General features: G+C 40.6%; 1 protein-coding gene across 1 annotated transcript; it reads right to left on the bottom strand.

Annotated features, from left to right (window-relative positions):
* Positions 1-460: 460 nt before the first annotated feature.
* LOC140906473 (uncharacterized) lies at positions 461-20,006 on the bottom strand. The gene is made up of 4 exons (XM_073330528.1): positions 19,955-20,006; positions 15,308-15,682; positions 13,078-13,196; positions 461-568 (listed from the first exon to the last, which is right to left on the bottom strand). The coding sequence occupies exons 1-4, from the start codon at positions 20,004-20,006 to the stop codon at positions 461-463; spliced, it is 654 nt and encodes a 217-aa protein (XP_073186629.1).
* Between the last annotated feature and the right edge of the window lie 4,612 nt (positions 20,007-24,618).

Here is a 24,618-nt window from a genome sequence, read left to right on the forward strand (position 1 = left end):
AATGCAGGGGTTTATCAAGATTGCTTTTAAAAACAAACCAAAAGAACTGTTAAGTTGCTGCAACCCCTATTTGGACAGCCACAAAAAGATTGGCTTCTTGTAAAGGCTAAAATACAACACACAAGTGGTAAGAGAAACCATAAAAAATAATTAAGATAATGTGCAGCTAACAATAGCTAATCATTGAGCTCCATGGGATGTAAGCACTTGCTTAACCTCAGGTGAATGCTTAAATACTTTGCTGACTAAGGGCCTGAACTACATGCTACAATAACAAATTCTGGTTCTACAATGTTTAAAAACAAACCAAAATCCTGCCAAACTATACTTAAGAATAGCATTATAGTGCTCTACACCCATCATGCTTTATGATTTAAAAATCCAATCATTCTAGAGTTTTTTTTTTTATTTCAACCAAGGCTGGGATAGCCACTTTCCAATATTTCTAGCTCCATCGTTTTCACTCTTCGCTGTTAGTGCTTTGTTTTGCAAAATTCATATCCACGTATACCATAGAGTCTCTGCTTGGCAGTGAAGGAGAACTTGTGCAGGTAGATTTTCTTCTAACCTGAAAAGAAAGCATTAAGATGTATTACGTAAACAGTTAGTGCGTAATCTGTTAAAGATGCACAGGCACATCTTATACACATAAGAGTTGACTTCTATTCTGACTTCTTAATTTGTCAGTGTTGCTTTATCACCTCTAGTGGTAAAGATAATAAGCTTCCTGGAACAAATCCATTTCACCTAATTCTACTCCCACTCAAGTCCACGGCAAAAATCCCCCATTGACAATCCTGCCCACCCTAATGTCAAAATTGTCCTCAGCCACACTGCTTTGCTTAAAAGTAATCTAAGTTCTTCAGATATAGCCTGTGAACAAGCTTTCATGGAGACTTACCTGTGTGAAAGTGTGAAGGAACAATAAAATGCAATTTTTGAGGAAGAGAGAAACATTAGACAATAGCTAAAACTTCAAATCAAAGCCACTCTTAATAATTTGTAACTCAAATACAGTTTTCAGAGTAGCATCCTAGCCACTATGGATGTAGAAGCCCTCTACACCAACATTCCACACAAAGATGGACCACAAGCCATCAGGAACAGTACGCCCAATAATGTCACAGCAAACCTGGTGGCTGAACTTTGTGACTTTGTCCTCACCCATAACTATTTCACATTTGGGGACAATGTGTATACCTTCACATTAGCGGCACTGCTATGGCCACACAGTATGCCAACACTTTTATGGCTGACTTAAAACAACGCTTCCTCAGCTCTCGTCCCCTAATGCCCCTACTCTACTTGCGCTACATTGATGACATCTTCATAATCTGGACCCATGGAAAAAAAGCCCTTGAGGAATTCCACCATGATTTCAACAATTTCCATCCCACCATCAACCTCAGCCTGGACCAGTCCACACAAGAGATCCACTTCCTGGACACTGCAGTGCTAATAAACGATGGTCACATAAACACCACCCTATACCGGAAATCTACTGACCGCTATGCCTACCTACATGCCTCCAGCCTTCATCCAGACCACACCACATGATCCATTGTCTACAGCCAAGCTCTACGATACAACCGCATTTGCTCCAACCCTTCAGACAGAGACAAACACCTACAAGATCTCCATCAAGTGTTCTTACAACTACAATACCCACCTGCTGAAGTGAAGAAACAGATTGACAGAGTCAGAAGAGTACCCAGAAGTTACCTACTACAGGACAGGCCCAACAAAGAAAATAACAGAACACCACTAGCCATCACCTTCAGCCCCCAACTAAAACCTCTCCAGCGCATCAAGGATCTACAACCTATCCTGAAGGATGACCCTTCACTCTCACAGATCTTGGGAGACAGGCCAGTCCTTGCTTACAGACAGCCCCCCAACCTGAAGCAAATACTCACCAGCAACCACACAACAGAACCACTAACCCGGGAATCTATCCTTGCAACAAAGCCCATTGCCAACTGTGTCCACATATCCATTCAGGGGACACCATCATAGGGCCTAATCACATCAGCCACACTATCAGAGGCTCATTCACCTGCACATCTACCAATGTGATATATGCTATCATGTGCCAGCAATGCCCCTCGGCCATGTACATTGGCCAAACTGGACAGTCTCTACGTAAAAGAATAAATGGACACGAATCAGACGTCAAGAATTATAACATTCAAAAACCAGTTGGAGAACACTTCAATCTCTTTGGTCACTCGATTACAGACCTAAAAGTCGCAATTCTTCAACAAAAAAAAACTTCAAAACAGACTGAATTGAGAGACTGCTGAATTGGAATTAATTTGCAAACTGGATACAATTAACTTAGGCTTGACTAAAGACTGGGAGTGGATGGGTCATTACACAAAGTAAAACTATTTCCCCATGTTTATTCCTCCCCCCACGTGCTCCCCCCCAGCTGTTCCTCACACGTTCTTGTCAACTGCTGGAAATGGCCCACCTTGATTATCGCTACAAAAGGTTTTTTTCTCCCCACTCTCCTGCTGGTAATCGCTCACCTTACCTGATCACTCTCGTTACAGTGTGTATGGTAACACCCATTGTTTCATGTTCTCTGTGTATATAAATCTCCCCACTGTATTTTCCACTGAATGCATCTGATGAAGTGAGCTGTAGCTCACGAAAGCTTATGCTCAAATAAATTTGTTAGTCTCTAAGGTGCCACAAGTTCTCCTTTTCTTTTTTCAAATACAGTTGAATTTTCTTCAAATTTTGCAAATTCCTTCTCTGTTTTCAGGATCAATATGGCAATTTTCAGGTCAAGAACACATTTCAAGCCAAAGTTCTCAGAGTGCTAAAAGAGGCCTATAAAATGGAAGCTAGATGAAACTTTAATTATGGAGAAGCTGCTGCTGCTTCAAAACACAGACACAACTATAGACACCAAAATAAATCAAATAAAACAATAACACAGTATGATACTAATCATTGACACTGCTTGGGTCATTTGAAATGGTTGTGTTATCAGATAATTCAGAAGCAACAGTGCAGGAGAGACTAGCAACTCAGAAGAGGAGGGGTAAGTAGTGAGGATTTAATGTGGATTCTACTGTAGTTAGTTATAACTTCACCAGTCACACACAACATAGGATTTCTCTCCACCCACCCTCCCCCATCAATGCTAGTTATTTTCTTCATATCTTTCCATCTGCCAGGGAAAATGCACTGCAGGTCTTTAAAATACCTTACACTAGGTGAAAGACAAAAGGAAAAGTAGCCATTTGTAATAATATCTGATTCATTTCTTCAACCCCTTATGAAGCTGATCGGGCCCCATAGCACCCCATGCAAGACTCAACATCTCTGATGTCAATAGTCTGACAAAAATAAACCATCAGATAATACCAAGTGTTACTTTGAGCTTAAAATAGAAGACACATGATCTTTCACAATCAGGGGCAATTGTCAGGTGGGAGTTTTTCTTGTTTACATGTTGACATAGACTGTGTGTGATCCTTTATAGGCCATGGCATGACAGTGAGTCACACAGGAAATTAAACTACGTATGTCTTTACGCGACAAGCCATTGCTCAAATTTAATTAGGTAGGATTACAAATCGATAATAGGCTTCATTAGCATAATGTTATTCCCATGAAAGTATGTGCTGGGATTATGAATTTAAATCATTTCTCCAAAGAACATACAGATTTCATTCATCAAAGCAACAGCACTTTTCACGTCAAGAAACATTTCTGATTTACATAATGATTCTCAACTCATGATGCAAGATTTATAAATCATATGGTCAATCTAAAAGATGCCCTCTATTCAAATTATGAAGCCTCTGTGACTAGAGACCCATTATTCTGAATGGAGAGGCCATAAAAACATCTGTACTTCTGACTTAAAATTGATCTATTAGGTAATAATGTTTCAAGTGGAACTTGGTACTCCATTTATCAAAAATGTCTGTCTGTAGTTGGGTTTCACACTGGATATTAATGTTCCTTAGGCTGTGGGTGTGTGTTTCCTCTTCAGTTTGTAAAGGGTGGCATGGGGCAATGTGCTGTCAGAGAAGCAGAATCCTGATAGGGATGGGTTTTCCCTGATTATGGGTCCTATAAAGGCAGCCAAACAGTAGCCAGCAGCACAAGAGCCAGCAAACAGAACTGTAAATGGGAGTATTTGTACAGGGAGTTTGGGGAGGGGCATATGTGGAGTTTTTGGTTTTTGTTTTCCTTGACAGGAGGTTAGGCAGGAAGGCCATGATAGTCGTCAGTGGTAGTGACCCAAGGAATGGAAGAAGCAATGAAGATGACTGGATGTAGAAGCTGTGGGTTGTTGTACATGATCCTGGAGTGGGTACCTGAAAAGAGCTTTGTATGGAGTACCACCTGATAGAGCTGATGGAAGAAAAGATCCGAGGCTTGGAGACACAGGTGGAAAGTATGGTTGAATTTTGAAGGGGATTCAAGCAGATGAGGGAAGGTGAGAAGCGCTGAAGGGAAAAGTCAAGACTGGCAGATGCAAGCTGGACAGAAGAACTCTGAGGGGAGATTGCTGGGTGAGGAAAGTGGCTAGTGGAAGCATATGATGAGAACCAAGCAGAGGAAAAGACCAGCTAGTGAAGGAGAAATAGAGCTCAGGAATAGCTTTGCTGAGTTGGAAAATGAAGAAGAGGACCAGCAGGCAGTAACTGAAGGTGGAAGGGCCAGGAAAAAGAGAACAGTTAGTCCTGTAAGAGAGGAAGAGCCAATGGAGATATGCAGAGTTCAGAGCCCCAGGAGGATTCAGAATAACTCTTGGAAGATTGAAAGGGAGAATTAAAAAACAAGATGACTTGAAGCCAGAAAGAACAGAAGGAAGGTTGGAGAATCACACCATCACTGAGAAAAGGTAAGTCTAAGTTATTGGTGACTCCCTACTAGGAACGACAGGCCTGTCCCTAGAGCTGATCCAGAGAGCAGAAGGGCGTGATGTCTGCCATAAGCTAAGATAGGGATATGGACCTGAGGCTGAAGAGGACCCTAATAGGAGCAGGAAAGAATCCACTGATTGTCCTTCATGTGGGACAAATGATAATGCTAGATTCTGACTAGAACGTATCAAGGGAGACTGTCAGGCTGGGGAAGACACTTAAGGAAATGGAGGCTCAGGTGATCCTCAGTGGGATTCTACCCATCCCTAGAGGAGGAGAATGAAGGTCTGATGATCAACATATGGCTCAGGCAGTGGTGCTATAAGGAGGGATTTGGGATGTTTGACATTGGGAGGCATTCATGGGGAGGGGACTGTTTGTATGGAATGGACTCCATCTGCATAGGGAGGGAAATAGGCGTCTGGAGTGGAGGTTGACATAATTGATTAAAAGAGCTTTAAAACGGGAATTTTGGGGGAGACACCCGGGAGGCACTCAGTAATCTCCACACCTGATTCTATCATTGAGTGGGAGGAAAATCAAGTAAGAAAAGATACAGCAATGCATTATACCAATAAAATAAAAACCAGCAGGATCTTATTAAAGGGGAAAAGGCAAAATGCCACATTTATTGTGAATACAGAAAGACTCATAGTAAGTAGTTAGTTATAGCTATAACATTCCATTCAATTTCATATTTATTCACACATTCTCACACACACACACACACAGGTTCTGCAAGGTTGTTATCATAGTTACCAGCCTTAGAGTTGCTCATGCCTATCCACTGGCCAGATGGCCTGGACATGAGGAGGGAGCAGGGCCTTGTCAGACGCTCATCTGATGCTCCTGGAAGTTGGTTTGCAGAATCAGACCCCAAAGTTCCCACTTTCTAGAGTCAATTTTTATAGGAATTTCTTCCTATGCCAGTCTGTGGGAATTGATTCAGCAACAGCATGATGAAGCTATCAGCAGATGGCACATTCCTGATGGCTCCGTGCTTGTTCTTTGGTTCTCCCATTCTTGAGGCTGTTGGGTGGATTCCAGTCTGCCCTCCGGGGGTCCTCTGGTTATTTCCACTTGACACCTTCTTCAGCCGGTGGACACTGGATTCTTAGGCTGGCACCTCCCTGATCCTTCAGTTATTATCTACACCAAGCATCCATCCACATACATCCTCTATCTTGATTTTAATCACAATTGTTAACAAAGTGAGATGAATACAACAAAAGGGCGGGGAGTGATAGATGGATAAAAGAGTCTGGGTCAAAATCACTTTGGGGAAGAAAGCTACTAGAGGTTCCCTGTGGGTACTGCTTGGGGTATTCTACAGACCGCCAGAATCCGATTCAGATGTGGATAGAGACGTCTTTAATGTTTGTAATGAAAAAACTAGTACTCAGAATTGTGCGATTATAGAAGACTTTTTAATTTCACAGCTATAGATTGGAGGACAAGCGCTACTAATAATGGTAGGGCCCAGGTTTTCCTGGGTGTGATAGCCAACAGATTTCTTCACTCAATCAATGAACCAACAAAAGGTGATGCCATTTTAGATTTGGTATTGGTGAGTAGCGAGGACCTCCTAGAACAACTGGTCACAGGAGCAACCTTGGTTTGAGTGATCATGAGCTAGGGAAGTGGACTGGACTGAAGAACTCAAGGATCTGAATGTGGCGGAGGCTTGGAATTAGTTTCTGAAACTTTGACTTAAAGTATCTGAAGCCTCCATCCCAAGCATGGGGAAAAACGCATAGGGAAGGGTGGCAGACCAAGCTGAACAGTATCTCACACTGTTGTATTAAGAGAAAGCAGAATGAAATGTGAGGAATGGAAGATGGGCTGGCTCAGCAAGAAAAGCTACCTCTTGGAGGTCAAAAAGTGTAGGGACAAAGTGAGAACTGCCAAAAGCCAAGCAGAGTTGGACCTTGCATACGAAAGTAAAACCAATAGTAGGAGGTCCTATAGCCATATAGATAAAAAGAAAACAAGGAAAGAAGTGGGATGCTAAACACTGAAAATGGGGTGGAAATTAAAGATAATCTAGACGTTGCCCAACACCTAAACAAATACTTTACCTCAGTTTTTAATAAGGCAAATGAAGAGCTGAGGGGTAGTGGCAGGGTGTTTAATGGGAACAAAGATATGGAAGTAGAAATTATCACATTCAAGATGGAACTCAGATTTGCCTTAATGTGTCTAAATCGGGGGCCCAGATAATCTCCATCCAAGAATATTCAAGGAAGTGGCACACGAAATTGCAAGCCCAATAGCAAGGATTTTTAATGAATCTGTAAGCTCAGGGGTCGTACCCTATGAATGGAGAATTGCTAATGTTGTTATTTTTAGAAAGGGCAGGTGGGGGAAGTGATCCAGGCCTGTAAGTTTGACCTCAATTGTATGTGTCATAAATATAAAGGGAAGGGTAAACACCTTTAAAATGCCTCCTGACCAGAGGAAAAACCCTTTCACCTGTAAAGGGTTAAGAAGCTAAGATAACCTCGCTGGCACCTGACCAAAATGACCAATGAGGAGACAAGATATTTTCAAAGCTGGAGGGGTGGAGAAACAAAGGCTCTCTCTGTCTGTGTGATGCTTTTGCCGGGAACAGAAAGGAATGGAGTCTTAAAACTTAGTAAATCTAGCTAGATATGCGTTAGATTCTGTTTTGTTTAAATGGCTGAGAAAATAAGCTGTGCTGAATGGAATGTATATTCCTGTTTTTGTGTCTTTTTGTAACTTAAGGTTTTGCCTAGAGGGATTCTCTAGGTTTTGAATCTGATTACCCTGTAAGGTATTTACCATCCTGATTTTACAGAGATGATTCTTTTACTTTTTCTTCTCTTAAAATTCTTCTTTTAAGAACCTGATTGCTTTTTTCATTGTTCTTGAGATCCAAGGGTTTGGGTCTGTGTTCACCTATGCAAATTGGTGAGGATTTTTATCAAGCCTTCCCCAGGAAAGGGGGTGTAGAGTTTGGAAGGATTTTGGGGGGAAAAACATTTCCAAGCGGGGTCTTTCCCTGTTATATATATTTGTTAGAGGCTTAGTTGTGGCAGCAAAAAAGTCCAAGGGCAAAAGGTAAAATAGTTTGTACCTTGGGGAAGTTTTAACCTAAGCTGGTAAAAATAAGCTTAGGGGGTTTTCATGTATCCTAGAGTTCAGAGTGGGGAAGGAACCTTGACAGTATGCAAGGTCTTGGAACAAATTTTGAAAGAGAAAATAGTTAAGGACATAGAGGTAAATGTTAATTGGGATAAAATACAATATGGTTTTACAAAAGGTAGATCATGAGATCTTGCCTGATCTTGTTTGAGAAGCTGGGGGGTTTTTGTTTGTTTGGTTTGGTTTTTTTAGGCGAAGGATGTGCAGTAAATCTAATCTACCTGGATTTCAGTAAGGCACTTCATACAGTTCCACATGGAAAATTATTAGTTAAATTGGAGAAGATGGGGATTAATATGAGAATTGAAAGGTGGTTAAGGAACTGATTAAAGGGGAGACTACAATGGATCATACTGAAAAGTGAACTGTCAGGCTGGAGGGATATTACTAGTGGAGATCTTCACAGACTGGTCTTGAGACCAATTTTATTTAACATTCTTATTAATGACCCTGGCATAAAAAGTGGGAGTGTGCTAATAAAATCTGTGGATGACACAAAGTTGGGAGGTATTGCCAATATGGAGGTGGACCGGAATATCCCACAAGATGATCTGGATGACTTTGAAAACTGGAGTAATAGAATTGGGATGAAATTTAATAATGCAAAGTGCAAGGTCATGCACTTAGAGACAAGCCTAAGTCTATTTTGCTATAAATTGGTGACTTATCAGTCAGCAGAGACTGAGGAGGAGAAAGACCTGGGTGTATTGATTGATCACAGGATGACTGAGTCGCCAATGTGATGTCCTAGGATGCATCAGCAAGGTATTTCCAGTAGAGACAGAAGTGTTAGTGCCCTTATATGAGGCACTGGTGAGACTGCATCTGGAATACTGTCTGCAATTCTGGTCTCCCATATTTAAGACAGATGAATTCAAATTGGAACAGATGCAGAGAACAGCTATTAACATGATCCAAGGAATGCAAAACCTACCTTCTGAGAGGAGACTCAGGGTTTGGCTTGTTTAGCCTAACTAAAAGAAGGCTGAGGAGAGATATGATTGCTCTCTATAAATACATCAGAGGGATACAAACTTAAATAACTCCACTCCTTCCCTGGTAAAGTAACCGCGTGGATACAAGAACAAACAGCTATAAACTGGCCATCGACAAGTTTAGGCTTGAAATTACATGAAGGTTTCTAACAATCAGAGAAGTGAATTTCTGAAACAGCCTTCCAAGGGGAGCAGTGAGGGCAAAGAAACTAATTGGCTTATGGAGGGGATGGTATGATGGGACTGCCTACAATGGCATGTAGCTGATCTTTTACTGCTAGCACTGAATATTGCCAATGGCTGGTGATGGGACACTAGATGGGGAGGGCTCTGTGTTTCTACAGAGAATTATTGCCCAGGTGTCTGGCTGGTGGGACTTGCCCACAAGCTCGTGGTCTAACTGATCGCCATATTTAGGATCAGAAAGGAATCCCCCACTCCTCAGGTCAGATTGGCAGAGACCCTGTGGGGTTTTCACCTTCCTCTGCAGCCTGGGTCATGGGTCACTTGTAGGCTTAAACTAGTGTAAATGGTGGATTCTCTACAACTTGAAGTCTCCAGATCATGATTTGAGAACTTCATTAACTCAGCCAGAGGTTATGGGTCTATTACAGGAGTGGGTGAGTGAGAGTCTGTGGCCTGTAATGTGCAGGAAGTCAGAGTAGATAATCACGATGGCCCCTTCTGGCCTTAAAGCCTATAAGTCTATGCATCTCAGAATGAAATATAAAACACTAGCAGAAAATATAAATAAAAGCATATTATAGAAGTCTTGAGTCTCACTGTCCTGAAGTTCCTCTGAGTGAGTAAATTCTGTGCTTTAGGTAGTGAATGAGAATTCTGCACCACAGACTGTACTTGGTTCGTCTTGTTTGACATGTATATTTTAATGTCACTTATTTCTCATGTACTTAGTGCATGTAAAAAAATTTAGTAATAAGACTTCATTATGGCAATGATTCTTAAATCTGTGAGGAGTGGAGTAAGATGGCTGGGTTTTATGAGACTTAGGGATTGAAGGAGTCCTGCAATTAAACTGGTAAGTTTCTCCTTCATAATGTAATATAGAGAGGATCTACTTCGCTCCTACTCAACAACAAAGCCAATTTAAGGCTACACAGATTTGTAAATCATGTTCTGTACCCAAAAGCAGCTGAAATGAAACCCAAATACCCAGTGTCTAATGTAAAACACAAGCTGTATGACAGTATTCCTGCCAGCATGCCTTTCTGAAGGCTTGCACAAAGAGACTGCCTGATATTGATATCGAAAAGGGGTGGGTCAGGGAAGAATGGGTTCCAAGGCTGAATCTGTCTATAGGAGCTTGTTCTCAGTGTGATCTAAATGATAATAGATAATACTATTAGGAGTACATCTGTATATGTAAGCAAAGGGCTGATTGATTAGCTATTTATTAAAAGTCCAGTGTTTCTGGTGCTTATAATAATCCATAACATCCTCTAGAAGCATTTAATGTGTTCTAGATGACTAGAAGCATGAGACACTTTTGCCTGTAACATGCTTATACATCTATCATTAAAGCTTTATAAACTATTTATTAAATTTACCCTTAATATAAAGTGCAACCATTACTTGGATTGCAGTAGCAGTCATAATGTGCTAGGCACTTTCCAAACACAGGTGAAGAGACAGTCCTTGACCAAAAGTGCCTTTGATTGGAGGCTTTAAAATTGCTTTACACACACTAATTTTCTCTGATGGGGAAAGAGCAGAACTACCTGCAGTTGTTGCTATCTTGCCAGAGGAGAGAAACTTAATTTTTAATTTCTAGCTAGAGTTCAGAAGAGTGGACGACTACACTGTCTACGTAATTCAGATCTGAGTTTGTTGTTAGTCCCTGTGCAGTTTACACCAGAACTTTGATTTCTGGGATGATCATCAAAGCTGCAGCCTCTTCCCCTTTCTTCATCTAGATCTTTTTGTTTCAGTAATTACAACTTTTCAAGCTGATATGCAACTCAGTAGACACAATGAACGGGGAAAATATTTCCAGTGTAATCTGGTACAAAAGACTAAAAATGTTACTAAGTAAACATTTACTCTCCCAAATGGTTGTAGGTGCAGGGTGGGGTTTTTTTCTAATCATATCTGGTAACTTTGGGAATTACTGGTGGCAAAGTAATAAACTTCAAAGAAAAAGTAATCTCCTAAAATGCTTTAAGATATAAACAAAGAACAATCAGACTGAAATAACGCAATGAGGGCAATAGACTGATCTAAAGAAGAAAAAGGACCTGGAACTACAAGGCTTTCAGCTTCTAATTCCTAATGGGAAACACAGTCTGATGTTGCAGTTCAAATAAACCCTCCAAAGTTTGGAAGGTTATTGCAATTTACTGGAGATGCTTGGATCTGGTTTTTTGACAAGAAAATTTTCTTGTGGAATTTCTATTTCCTACTTCAGCCTATTTGCTATACTCCATAGGAGAAGTTTTTGTTGTAGTAGTATGTTATTTGTTTCTGTTCTTATGCCCCAGACTTCTTGTGAGACCTTGGTCAAATCACTAAGGGTATCCCTACGCTGCAGCTGGAGGAGTGATTGCAGCACATGTAGACATACCTGAGCTAGCTTTAAGCGAGCTAGTTCAAGTCCAAGAGCAGTGAAACTGTGGTGGCATGGTCTACAGCATGAGCTGTACTAGCCCACCCAGGACCCTGGCTGTGTACTCTGGCAGTGGCGACTAGCCTGTGCTTTAGTCCAGTGATTCTCAAAGCCAGTCTGCCGCTTGGGCAGGGAAAGCCCCTGGCACACCGGACCGGTTTGTTTACCTGCCGCGTCCGCAGGTTGGGCCGATCCTGGCTCCCACTGGCCGCAGTTTGCCGCTCCAGGCCAATGGGGGCTGCGGGGAGCGGCGTGAGCCCTATTGGCCTGGAGCGGCCAACTGCGGTCAGTGGGAGCTGGGATCGGCCCAACCTGCGGACGCGGCAGGTAAACAAACCGGTCCAGCGTGCTAGGGGCTTTCCCTGCACAAGCGGCGAACTGGCTTTGAGAACCACTGCTTTAGTCCACACCGCCACAGCTTCACTGCTATTGGTATCCAAGCTAGCTGGATTAAAACTAGCTCTGGTATGGCTACAGAGGCTGCAGTCACACCTCTCATGGAGTGACTTTAGCCTCTCTGTGACTCCATTCCCCACCTGTACAATGGGGATAATAGTACTTCCCTACCTCACAGAGGCGTTGTGAGGATAAATACATTGTGAGAGCCTCAATACTGCAGGAATGGGGGCCAAATAAGATAGCTAGGTGGAGCTTCATATTTAGTTCCCTGCTGTATTGCAGGTTTTTCTCCTGTTGCGTTTACTTTGAGTTCAGGTTTGTATACCCCAAATCCCTGCATTTCACCTTGGTTTTGGGCCCAAACCATGAAAAGCCCCAGTGTGCTGCAGGGTAGTTTGACTTGAAATGATAACTTGGTCTCTAGATCTTTGGAAAGCTAATCCAAAATCAGGTTTCAGAGTAACAGCCATGTTAGTCTGTATTCACAAAAAGAAAAGGAGTACTTGTGGCATCTGAGAGACTAACCAATTTATTTGAGCATAAGCTTTCGTGAGCTACAGCATGAGCATCCGATGAAGTGAGCTGTAGCTCACGAAAGCTTATGCTCAAATAAATTGGTTAGTCTCTAAGGTGCCACAAGTACTCCTTTTCTTAATCCAAAATCAGTGGCTTGCTGTGAACATGTTGCACAATTTTAGTGCAGGCTTTCAAGAATGAAATTGTCTTTGGTAAACTAATAGAGTTCTTTAAAATCTCAAAAGGGAAAGATTCACGTGAAGAATTGCCCATTCTCTGGTCCTGTCTGCACACCTAGATACCTGAATGGTGAGTGCATTAGACATGTCCGAATAGATACTCCTTCCTGATGGCTACACTCCATGACCTTGGACAAGTCAGTTATCGTTTTGTAGTCCTGTCAAAACGGAGTACAAACACGACCTCACTGTAAACAAAATGCTGCTGTGTCACTCTGAGAAATCTACTCATTAAATGGTGTGCTTACCTGTACATAAATTATGGTAGTCATGATGATCACAAATGTACAGGCTGCCAGGGTCCCCAAGCATATGACAAATTTAGTTTCTGATGGCTTGCAGGAATCTTGCAATGTATCTTCTATTCCTAAGCATAAAATATTACAATTTATAATAAAACCTGGTTCTGAAGCAAATACTCTCCACTCAGGTTTCATTGAGCTTTTCATAAAAATGTAGGCTTTAAAAAAAAAACCAAAAACCCAACACACACTTTAAGAGAAATGTTTTGTTGTTTTTGCAGAGTCAAAACACAGGGACTCCAAAAGGGCTTTTGGAAAACAAAATGTCAAGCCATTTGCAAGTTAGTATACAAAAATGTTTCCCTGTCTAAAAACAGGGTCTAGAAACTAGAAACCAGCTGCAAATATGTGACTGCATTGGGACTGTAGTTTTAATCTTAAAAACCATGAACATTATTTTAATATTTAATGTCTGACACAAAGCCAATAGTTCATAGATTGTGGGTTTTGATAGTGTAACTTTAAGAGCATCTTGTGGTTCTATAGTATTGTCAAGGTTCCTCCCCCACTCTGAACTCTAGGGTACAGATGTGGGGACCTGCATGAAAAACTTCCTAAGCTTATCTTTACCAGCTTAGGTCAAAACTTCCCCAAGGTACAAAATATTCCACCCTTTGTCCTTGGATTGGCTGCTACCACCACCAAACAAATACTGGTTACTGGGGAAGAGCTGTTTGGAAACATCTTTCTCTGCCCCCCCAAAAATACTTCCCAAAACCTTGCACCCCACTTCCTGGACAAGGTTTGGTAAAAAGCCTCACCAATTTGCCTAGGTGACTACAGACCCAGACCCTTGGATCTTAAGAACAATGAACAATCCTCCCAACACTTGCACCCCCCCTTTCCTGGGAAATGTTGGATAGAAAGCCTCACCAGTTTGCATAGGTGACCACAGACCCAAACCCTTGGATCTGAGAACAATGAAAAAGCATTCAGTTTTCGTACAAGAAGACTTTTAATAGAAATAGGAGTAAATAGAAGTAAAGAAATCACCTCTGTAAAATCAGGATAGTAGATACCTTACAGGGTAATTAGATTCAAAACATAGAGAATCTCTCTAGGCAAAACCTTAAGTTACAAAAAAGATACACAGACAGAAATAGTTATTCTATTCAGCACAATTCTTTTCTCAGCCATTTAAAGAAATCATAATCTAACACATACCTAGCTAGATTACTTACTAAAAGTTCTAAGACTCCATTCCTGGTCTATCCCCGGCAAAGACAGAATATAGACAGACACACAGACCCTTTGTTTCTCTCCCTCCTCCTAGCTTTTGAAAGTATCTTGTCTCCTCATTGGTCATTTTGGTCAGGTGCCAGCGAGGTTACCTTAAGCTTCTTAACCCTTTACAGGTGAGAGGAGTTTTCCCCTGGCCAGGAGGGATTTCAAAGGGGTTTACCCTTCCCTTTATATTTATGACAAGTATATAATCCATATTTTACTGAAATGAATAACCATTTATAAATACACCATTCAGCCCTAGATGGTATAAATAAACCTATGACTTTGTCTGAAAGCATCAGTTATCTGCTACAGCACATAGGTGTGGCATTTGAAAATGGGGTTGTTTCCAAAATGCAAATTTCGTGACTTAGGCCAAAGGAGAAACTTTTTAACTGGAATACTGAGGATGTGATATTTACATAGCACTCAATTTGTGCTAGGTCCTTTAGTAGCAGTAAGGTTCTTATATTCTGCAGGCTAGTCACTAGAGGGCAGTACTGTACCAAAACAGCAGTAATGCGTGGTAGAGTGGGGAAACTTGTGAATTGGTGATGTCCCTGGTACAGTATACTAGTTCTGTGAATAAACCTAGAATTTCAGTCTCCAGAGCTGTTGATGCAGCATTTTGCATTAGTATTAAAGTGTGTGGGGGGGTTGTTTTTCCAGACTATGGGGAAAAAATGCCTGCATTTAAGGATAAAGACTGCTCATTACATTTAAACTTAAGTAGGGACAGTAGTTGCTATTTAAGAAGTCACCATTTGCCAACAAATATCATAAAATGGTTTCTCATGCTACAGTTTCTCTCTGTAGAACATAACAGCCTGGTGTCCGTTGGCAATACTGGTATGTTAATAGTGACTGAAGTATGGTCTTGTACCTTTAAGACTAACACAATTTAGCTGAAGATCAAGGAAAAGTTTCAAAATGAGGCTTAGCAAAATCCTACCACAGATGTAAGTTCCATTGCTACTTCCTTCTAGATACGGAGGTGGTATCAGGCGTGCCACCTTGCAGGTGTACAGACCAACGTCCCGTGGTTGAAGATTCTTCACTTCTAAGAAGACTACACCTTTTAGAAGATTGCCTGTGAGCTTGTACTTTCCATCATCCCTTGACAACGAAGCACTTTGGTTTAAAGGCAACATCTTTGAAGACATAGTTATTTTCTTCACGGAATCATTAAAAAGCGGCAGTTGAATATTCCAGTTGACTTCAATTTCAGCCTCTGATAGAAACTGGAAGTCAAATATACAATCAAGAAGTGCAGATGTGCCATATTTAATAGAGGCTATGGCGGGATATTGCTTTACTGTGATATAGGCTGTAAAATAAAAGCACAAATAATCTATTAGTCCATGTTCCTTTCTTATCTCGCAGATCTTCAGCTACTGCTTCCAAATTAGTCCTAAATTTTCACACTTGCTTGAAAATTAATCTGCCTCCAAATGTAATTAGGCACTAATCTGGCTGTTTGATAGATTAAAAATAGCCTTAATTAGAAGGCTGTGTGTTCTCTCATGGGGCTGTTACATGAGTATTCCTGATTATATCACAGCAGGAGCACTGCTTTCTCAATGTTTGCTTGCTTTAAGAAATCCCTCATCAAAAAGGGAGACGATGTAAAAGGGTAATTAGAGATTAGTGTAGCTCTTGTTCTGGAGAGAGGGGTCTGGAATTTTAGTTCCTAATTCACACAGTGTTGTTGTTGTTTTTTCTAAATATATAAAAATTTTGTTCAGGTTTCCTCAAGTAAGTTTTTCATCATTTAAAAAATTGTCTTGTTAAGGAGGTGGGAACATCCATGTTGTGAGAAAGCCGCACAGCAGTGCCCAATTGCTGTACTTCATCTAACAGTCTGTTTCTGCAACCCCAAAGCTGAGAAGTGCTTACACACACACAAGTAATAATACCTGGCTCTTATATCTTGCTTTCCATCTAGAGATCTCAAAGCATGTTACAGAGGAACTCAGTGTTCTTATCCCCATTTTACAGATGGTGAAATATAAGACAGGGAGGTGAAGTGACTGACTTGTCCAAGATCATCCAGCAGAAGAGCTGGGAATAGAACCTATGTCTCCTCAGTCCTAGTCTGGTGCTCTATCTACAAGACCCCACTGTCTTCCCTATTAATGATGATTGGGCAATATTGTTCATTGTGAGCAATCCTGTAGAGCTCGGCACTAATACTATGGAGACACACTTTACATATGCATATCACTGATGTAACAATTGGATTGTTAGATGCTGGATATTTTCTGGTTAGAAAGTTGAAATATTGGATCAGGTTGGACAACCATGAGCCAAGGGAGCACTTTTGTGGAGAGAAGAGGATTGATGCCTTCTTTCAGACCGTAGAGTTCCTAAAATACTAGGGAAGCTGCTGTGATTCAAAACAATTTAGGGGCCTACTTGTTTCCTCAAAGTTGAGTTAGCTTCATGCCCAACTTAACATGTAGCAGCATTAATGTGTATGTACCTACATAGATATTCAAATGTCCATAACTTGAGTTTCCAAAGCTTAACAAGGTTGGCTTTTCAAAAAGGGGTAAGTGATTTAGTAGCAAATTCCACTGAAAGTCAATGGGACTTGTGCGGCTAAATTACTCATTTTTTTTTTCAAAAGTTCAGTTTGGATTCAGCTTTTTCACATGCTATCGCCACAACTACCTAAAGTGCATCATTTTTTTTTCTTATTTATTGAGGAAGTTTTAACAAGTTTACAAATCCTTGCCATGTAAATACGAGAAACAAAACAATCCTTAGAACTGTTATCTTTTGTTTAAAGAGATATTATACAGGAATCTAATCATCAGATCTTTCTATTTAACAGGGTGTTGCCATATTACAGAATGAGCATCATTCCAACACCCATGTTGTTTTCTAGTAATTTCATTAGATTTAGTGAAATATCTCTCTCTACTAATCTCTATATTTAACAGATCAGGTGTGTCTATCAAATTTTAACATTTAAAAAAAAATGGGCAGGTATGCTGGGGTGGAGGTTAGATTAATGTACTTTGAGGACTGAATACAAGGTAACCAAATATCTGTCTGCCTTTTTGCTGCATAGGTAATTGGTGTGTTAATTTTTTTCATAACCACAACTTATATTTTTTGAACCATTGCTCAATGGTTGAGCTATTTTTATTTTTCTATTGAGACACTACCAGTTACCAAGCAGCTTCTAACAGATAAGAGAATAATTCTTCATTTCCTTTTGTGTGACCATTTCCACTAGGAAGCCGCGGGAGGTTTACCAAAGGATCATTTTGGTGATAAATTTCCAACCATTTGCTTACGGATTGCATCCCAATACACTCTGACTGGACTTATCTACCTCCTAAGCACACAATCTTTTCTTCAACCACAATTTTGCCAACATTTATCCCCATTCAGTCTCTCTCTTTTTTTTTAACCTGGTTGGTGTGAGGTACCACTGAAATAGTATCTTAAAGAAATTTTCTTTTATTGTGCTTCAGACTGAGGTTGCTGGTCCTCTTTTCCAGATCAAACCCTATTTCTCTGGGGTAATTTTTCTATCTACGTACTTTTCACAAAGTGTCATATAGGAACACTTTTTTTCCCTTTTTTTTAAAAAAAAAAAAATCTGTCTGTAAAGATTGATATAAACTAGTGGTTTGTTTGGTTTTGTTTTTGTTTCCTAATTGACCAGACACCATCACTTCTATTAAAGTTAGCTTTCTCCATAAAACAGATTTTCTAGAAAGTTGAGAGAAACAGTGCCTGACTTGAAGTACTGGTACCAGGGGAGAGTGGTTTAGTTAAAATTAGTTTTGATTGCTAAATAACTTGGCCAGCTATTCAGCAAAAGTGCCTAACTGTAAGTATTCCGCAGAGTGGTTTGACATTTAAATCATAGCGCTCTTCCACGTTCTTTGAGATTTAAATCTCACATCTCTTATAGAATTGGTTGCCTACTTATTTTCTGGAAGATTGACTCTTAAGAGAGGCTGGCAAACTTATAGCTAGCATTTCAGATTTGGTATAATTTACTTTAAATCTGGATGCTTTACTAAAATCTTAGATTTCATTAGACACTAATTTTAGGGAAATATTTGGTTTAGATAAAAATATTACATCTGCATATAATGCTATTTTCTGATGTGTTCCTGCAAGTTTTATTCCTGTGATGGATCCATTATTCCTTGTCCTCTGTGCAAAAGACTCCATGGCCAGTGCAAAAAAGTAAAGGAGAGAGTGGACACCCCTGCTTAGTCCCTCTGTGTAATTCAAACAGGGGAGATTTAACCTCATTAACTTGCATAGCTGTTTTTGGGCTGGTGTAAAGAACAGTTATCCATTAAAGGAAATTGGGGCAGAAGTCCATATGGGACAGGACTTGAAATGGAAAGTTCCACTCTACTCTATCAAAGACTTTCTCTGGCATTATGGATGATTCCAAGCACTCCCGAGATATTGTCCGATGTTTGTCTATCCTTAATGAATCCAGTTAGATCCGGATTTATACAAACTGAGAGCATACACTGCAGTTGGCTGGCTAGTATTTTTGCTAAAGTCTTTGTCACAATTCAACAGAGAGATGGGCATATAGGAACTGCATAAGGTAAGGTCTTTTTCATCTTTAGAGAGAACAACCACGATAACTTTCTTTCACAAGTTGTAGAAGTTCCTCCCCTAACAGAATTGCATTGAAGATACCTCTCAAAGCACCCACCAACACCTCCCTACATAGCTTATAAAGTTCAGTTTGAAAGCCATCAGATACTGGAGTTTACCACTTTTCATACTTGCTACTACCTCTAGGATTTCTTCTGTTATTTCTTTAGATAAAGTTTCTTTATCAATTTGGCTTTTCTTTGGAGAGCCTGCAACTTCCAGATATTTTTAATAACTTCAGAGCTTGGAGTATCTGCGGTATAGAGAGTTTATTATTAAACAGAAAAAGTAGCACATATTTCATTTAGGCTGTAACAATCTTTTGCCGATTGCTTTTAATTGGGGGGAATAATATATGTTGTTCTTGAAGCCAATAACCTATCACTTTTATTTCCTTTTTTCATAAAACATCTGTTTTGTATCTCCAAGGGCTTTTTCTCTGGCATCAACATATTCAACTTCCCCCTAATATTAGTTAATTGTTTGTTTTTCTGCACTTGTGCTTTGTGAATGTCTTGTAACCTTTTTATCTCCTGTTCTAACTTCTATTTTTTTCTAGAGCTCTTTTTTTCAATTGAGAGGCTCTGCTTATCAGCTAACCCCTAAATACAGCTTTTCCTGACTCCCAGAGAAGGCATGTTTTTATATTGTCCATATTGTTTAATTTGAAGTATTGAACAATGTCTTTCATTGCTGCAGCCTGATCTTTCCTTGGAGAAGCAAGCAGTTCATTTTCCAGTATAGTGATCTTTGGGGCCCAACCCAGCTATCAAATATTACTTCCACTGGTGCATGATCTTGTAATGTTGCCAGTTTCTGCAGATCTTGTCAGATTCATTAAGGATTTAGAGATTGGAAGGGTGTAAATAACATGAGTAATCTCTTTCCCCTTGGCATAATTCTCACCAGCAATCTGAAAGAGTGAATAGTTGGCACCAGGAAGTCAGTACTGTACCTGTTTCCCTATCCAACATGGGGTGTGGTCTCCCCCCCGCCACAACCACCATCGTTCTAGGATGCATCTGAAGTTTCCTGCAAGTATAATTTCCCCTTTCCCAAAGTTTTATCGGGTTTTAAACTGATCCCACTGTTGTTAATAACCCAGCAATATAAATAGTCCCTTTTTATCCACAAATTGATGTTTAATCTGAAAAGGTACATGTTCAGCTGAAGGAAAGAGGATTGGGCATAATATTTGCTAAAGTAAAATATGTCTGTTGAAATCAGCTGCCTTTCATGCCTATTATTTTTGCCTCCTGAAAATGAATTTCTTGAAGTAGAATAATCTGAGAGTGGGTTTTTAAGTTCCACCGGGGTTTTTGTTCCTTTTTAATTACATTATTTAGCTCTTAGACTTTCAAAGATGTTACTTTAAAAGGAAGAGACATTGACAGTAACTAGTTTAGCTTAAACCTTAAATTATTACAATTCTTTAGCTGTTTGATTACATGAACACTTGTGTTGCCAATGTTTCTTGATTCTAATTATGCTGCATTTACTACTGTGTGCTGGAATATGGCGTGGTTTATGTTTGTGAGCTTCCATGTCTATTTCTTGTATTAATTCCTCCCTGCCTCCCTAGTTACCTTCCCTCTACTCCGTTCCCTTTACTCTAAAACCACAAATGAAATACCAACATAACATGTAAAACAGTCTCCAAATGACTGATTTGCTGACCCCTGAACCCCTGTAATTTCCCCGAAAGCACTTGGACTACTTCTCTTGCAATCCAAAGGAGGTACCTACTCCACCTTGATCCTCAGCTTTAGGGATAGATTACCATCTGATCATTTGAGTTATGGGACGGGTTTACACAGACCCTCTAAAGGTTCCTTCCGTCCCCCTCTCTATTTTCTCTAATCTCCTCCAACTTTGAAATCCCACCCCACTTTGCTCTTGTCCTTATTTATGTCTATATTTAAAATACAGAACACACCTATTACTCTTCACCCCCAATTAAAGTGAACATCATATTATTATCTTTATAACATTAACATAGTTACTGTTCAGCTGTTTGTTTCTGGTGACTCCCAAGAAGTCCTTTCTGATTAGTCTTTGGATTACTATTCAGGTGTCTGAACGTCTGCCAATGCCAGTATGGTCTCTAGAGTCTTTTGTAGTCTTTTTCCTGGTTTTTAACCATTTGCCAGGAGTTTTTCAGCAGTTTATCTGTAGTTACTACCTCCTGGAGAGTTGTCTTGTACGTCTGAGATCCCAAGTGACTGGAGTGTGTTTTTCCCTGTTTAGTTTCTTATTGTATAATATGATTTTGGAAGCTGAATGAGGGTTCAAATGGGAATCCCCATCTGCAGTGGAAATCTGCCCTCCTGAGTGCTGTTGTAATTCCCCCCAGCTCTTCTCCTCTTTTTAAAAGTTAGGGCAAAAGAGGTCATGAAAAATTTGCAGCTTGTTGTCTTTTGAGTATGAGTACTGAATGCACTCTGGCTTTTCTTCATAATTTTTTTTTCTGTTGATAATCATGAAATTTCAGTTAGGTCTCTGGATTTATTATGAGGCCCAGGTCGTTGGAGCAGCACTGTGTTTGCTCTCTCCACTTTTCCTCTTCCAGAGAGGTCAGATGTAACAACCCCACAATTAAAGTTTTTACATGCCAGATCGGGTTACCTCCCTCAGTGTGTTGTCAGTCCCTTAATTCTGATGATGTTCCATCTTGATCTGTTTTTCTATATCATTCCATTTAAATTGCATCTCTCTCTCTGCTCTATCAGTGTCGTGCAGCTCTGGTTCCCTCACTTGTTTCTCTTGGACCAGCCTCTAGCACTGTGACTCTCTCAAATCAGCTACTTCCTTTACTGTGAAAAGCTTGGTCGTCCGATCATCTCTCATAGCGTTGGACTCAGAGATTCCCCCTCCCACCCCCCGAAATGGCCAGCAAAGAGGTCATTCTGATTTTCTTCAACTCTGGCATAGCAGCCAAACGAGGCAGAAATGTGTTCACTTGGAGTCTGAGTGGTTTCTTCACACTGTGAGCCAGAAGCATTCTTCTTAGTGAGGTAGCTTGAAATTTTCAGATTTTCTTGGAGAATCCATTCTCTGCAACTGTGTTCTGGTTTTGTTTTGGGGGTGTGTGGGTGGATAGGGGGAGGGAGGTTAGTGGGCTTGGGGGTCAATGGAAGCAGATTGTTCTGTTATCCACTCAGGCTTTAGGCAACTGTGTTATTCTGGCCCCCTGCTGGTCTCCAGTGTGTGCATGCATTTATTTATATGTATAATAGGGAAAATTTTGCCCTTGCCCACTTTTAGTGAAAAACAGCTGAAAGGACTCTGGAAGTGTTTGGGGAAAAAATTGAACAAACCTTAAGGCAGAGATCAAGCATGGAGCCCCCAAAACATGAATGTTGCTGCAGACTTAGGTGTACATGCAAATGGAGTGGTGACTGGATTTGGAATAGAAACTGTTTGCAACCTTAGCGAAGTATCCACTACCGTGGATAAAAACTGGATTTAACTGTGGCTGTCATTAACAAGGAGCAGGTATCATAACCTCCATTTCCTGTACTTACAGAAAGCAGCTAAGAGAATGTGAAATCCAAGGGCTCGATTGTCCTCCTGCATAATAGGTGTAACTCCCTTTGCTTACAAGTGTAAACTAACCTACAATATCAGTTATTCCTTTCATGCAGGAAAAGACTCAAACCCCAATAATGTTAATGGGGAAAGAGAGAGAGAGGGTAGGAGGCATATTTCAGCTAATTTATGAAATGTAGCATCCAAGCATGTTGACTAAGGGAGCAGCAACATAGCAGCTGGGAGGTGCCATTCCCAGCTTGGGTAGATGTAAGTACGCTAGTTTTCGCCTGAGCCTTGGCAACATAGGCAGTGGCTCAGGTTACCTGTCTGAGTACAATCCCACCTGGCCCCTGAGTACATACTCAGGCAGCTAGCCCAAGCCACTGTTCATGCCATTCTGGCCACACTGTTATTTTTAGGTGCTAGCTCAAGCAGAGCTAGCTCATGTATGTCTACCTGAGCTGGGAATTACACCTCCCAGCTGCTGTGCAGACCTACCTTAAGGTTTAAAAGGAAACTCTCAAATCAAGACCAGGGGGATATATCTTCTAAAGGAAAAATAAGGTCTCCTTTCTCACTCCTTTCTTGATGTTGCCAATATTATTGGGCTAGTTCATTTACCCCAGGATTGTATATACACTGGGATCATATATGTAGGCAAATTGGAGAAAGTCCAGAGGAGAGTAACAAATATGATAAATGGTTTAGAAAACCTGACTGGCATGCGACATGGCTCCACTCCAGCCTTCTTCCCCCAGAAACTGCTCCTTATTCCATCCATCTGGCCAGCCTAATTGTCTAATTACCCACATCAGCTTTCTCAAGGGGAACTAATCAACATCTGAATGATCACAGTGCAGGCTCACCTCCCAGAATTCAATAGGTGCACTCTGTCACACTGACCTATGAGGAAAGGTTAAACAAGCTGGGCATGTTTAGGCTTGAGGAAAAGAAGACTGAAGGTGGGACTTGATATGTTAAGGGGAAAGAGAACAGTGATAATTTTTTCTTCATGTCCACTGATGATAGGATGAGAAGTAACTGGTTTAATTTTCAGCAGAGGTTTATTAGGTTAGATATTAAGAAAAGCTTTCTAACTACAAGGATAGTTAGGCATTGGAATAGGCTTCCAAAGGAGGTTATGGAATCCCCATCACTGGAGATTTTTAGCAATGGGTTAGACAAACACCTGTCAGGGATGGTCTAGGTTTATTTGGTCCTGCCTCAGTGCAGGGGGTTGGCCTTGATGGCCTTCCAGCCCTACATTTCTATGATTCTATAACCACTGATGTTTAAGATGGAAGCTTTAGTGAGTCATAAATTAGTTTATTTTACAATATTTAATTACAAATCTCATAATTCACTTCTCACTTCCTCTCACTTATTTATAAAATTTTGAAGAGCACTTTAATGGCCTGTGATTTATCTGTCAATTGTTGCTGGTTGGTGCTCTCCTTATTGTAGAATGTCTGTTAATTACTTCATAATGGATGACTAGAGCAAAGTGCTGCAGAAGGTTCTAATTCCTATTTCCTTTATGTTTCATTGGCTTGTTTTTCAGAATCAACTTTCAGGCATGAATTAAAAGCTCAAGAACTGCATGAAATCTGGATTAAAGTCTGTGACTCTTGCCTAGCTGCGCTAATGGAATTGAATTAGTGGCTCAGAAATGAAGATTTTATTTGGGCTGTTTGTGGTAAATAGAAATTGCCTGGGTGCCAGGGCTGTATCAAGGCATGGGGTCCTAGGCACTGGCTTTCAGTGCCTATCTCCTGGAGTTGCATAACAAGATCAGGATATTGGCTTTCATTTTAAGAAGTTTCTGGCCCACATGGATGCAAAGAGAAGCTTGGAAAATGTGAACTGAAAATGTGAATGGAGTGAACTGACAGTTATCTGAGTCTGCGTGTGGCCTGAAACAATAACTGCCCCATTTGTCCTATCTCTGAAATAGCTGCCACATTATGGAAGGATGGGGCCATAGTGTGGGGGGGTCAAGACATGGGGGGACCCATGTGGGCTTTGCCTGTGGTGCCAGATAGCCCTGTCTGGCATTACAGTAGACAAAACCATTGTCAGATATGCTAA

The sequence above is a fragment of the Lepidochelys kempii genome, chromosome 1 (assembly GCF_965140265.1).
Source record: "Lepidochelys kempii isolate rLepKem1 chromosome 1, rLepKem1.hap2, whole genome shotgun sequence".
NCBI lineage: Eukaryota > Metazoa > Chordata > Testudines > Cheloniidae > Lepidochelys > Lepidochelys kempii.

Excerpts from the sequence above, each read along its gene's own strand:
- LOC140906473 (XM_073330528.1), bottom strand. The coding sequence starts at position 20,006 with ATGGTGGTTGTGGCGGGGGGGAGACCACACCCCATGTTGGATAGGGAA. Across the intron at positions 13,197-15,307 it reads CAATGGAACTTACATCTGTG|GAATAGAAGATACATTGCAA; the intron begins GTAGGATTTTGC and ends TTTTATGCTTAG. Across the intron at positions 569-13,077 it reads CTACCATAATTTATGTACAG|GTTAGAAGAAAATCTACCTG; the intron begins GTAAGCACACCA and ends CTTTCTTTTCAG.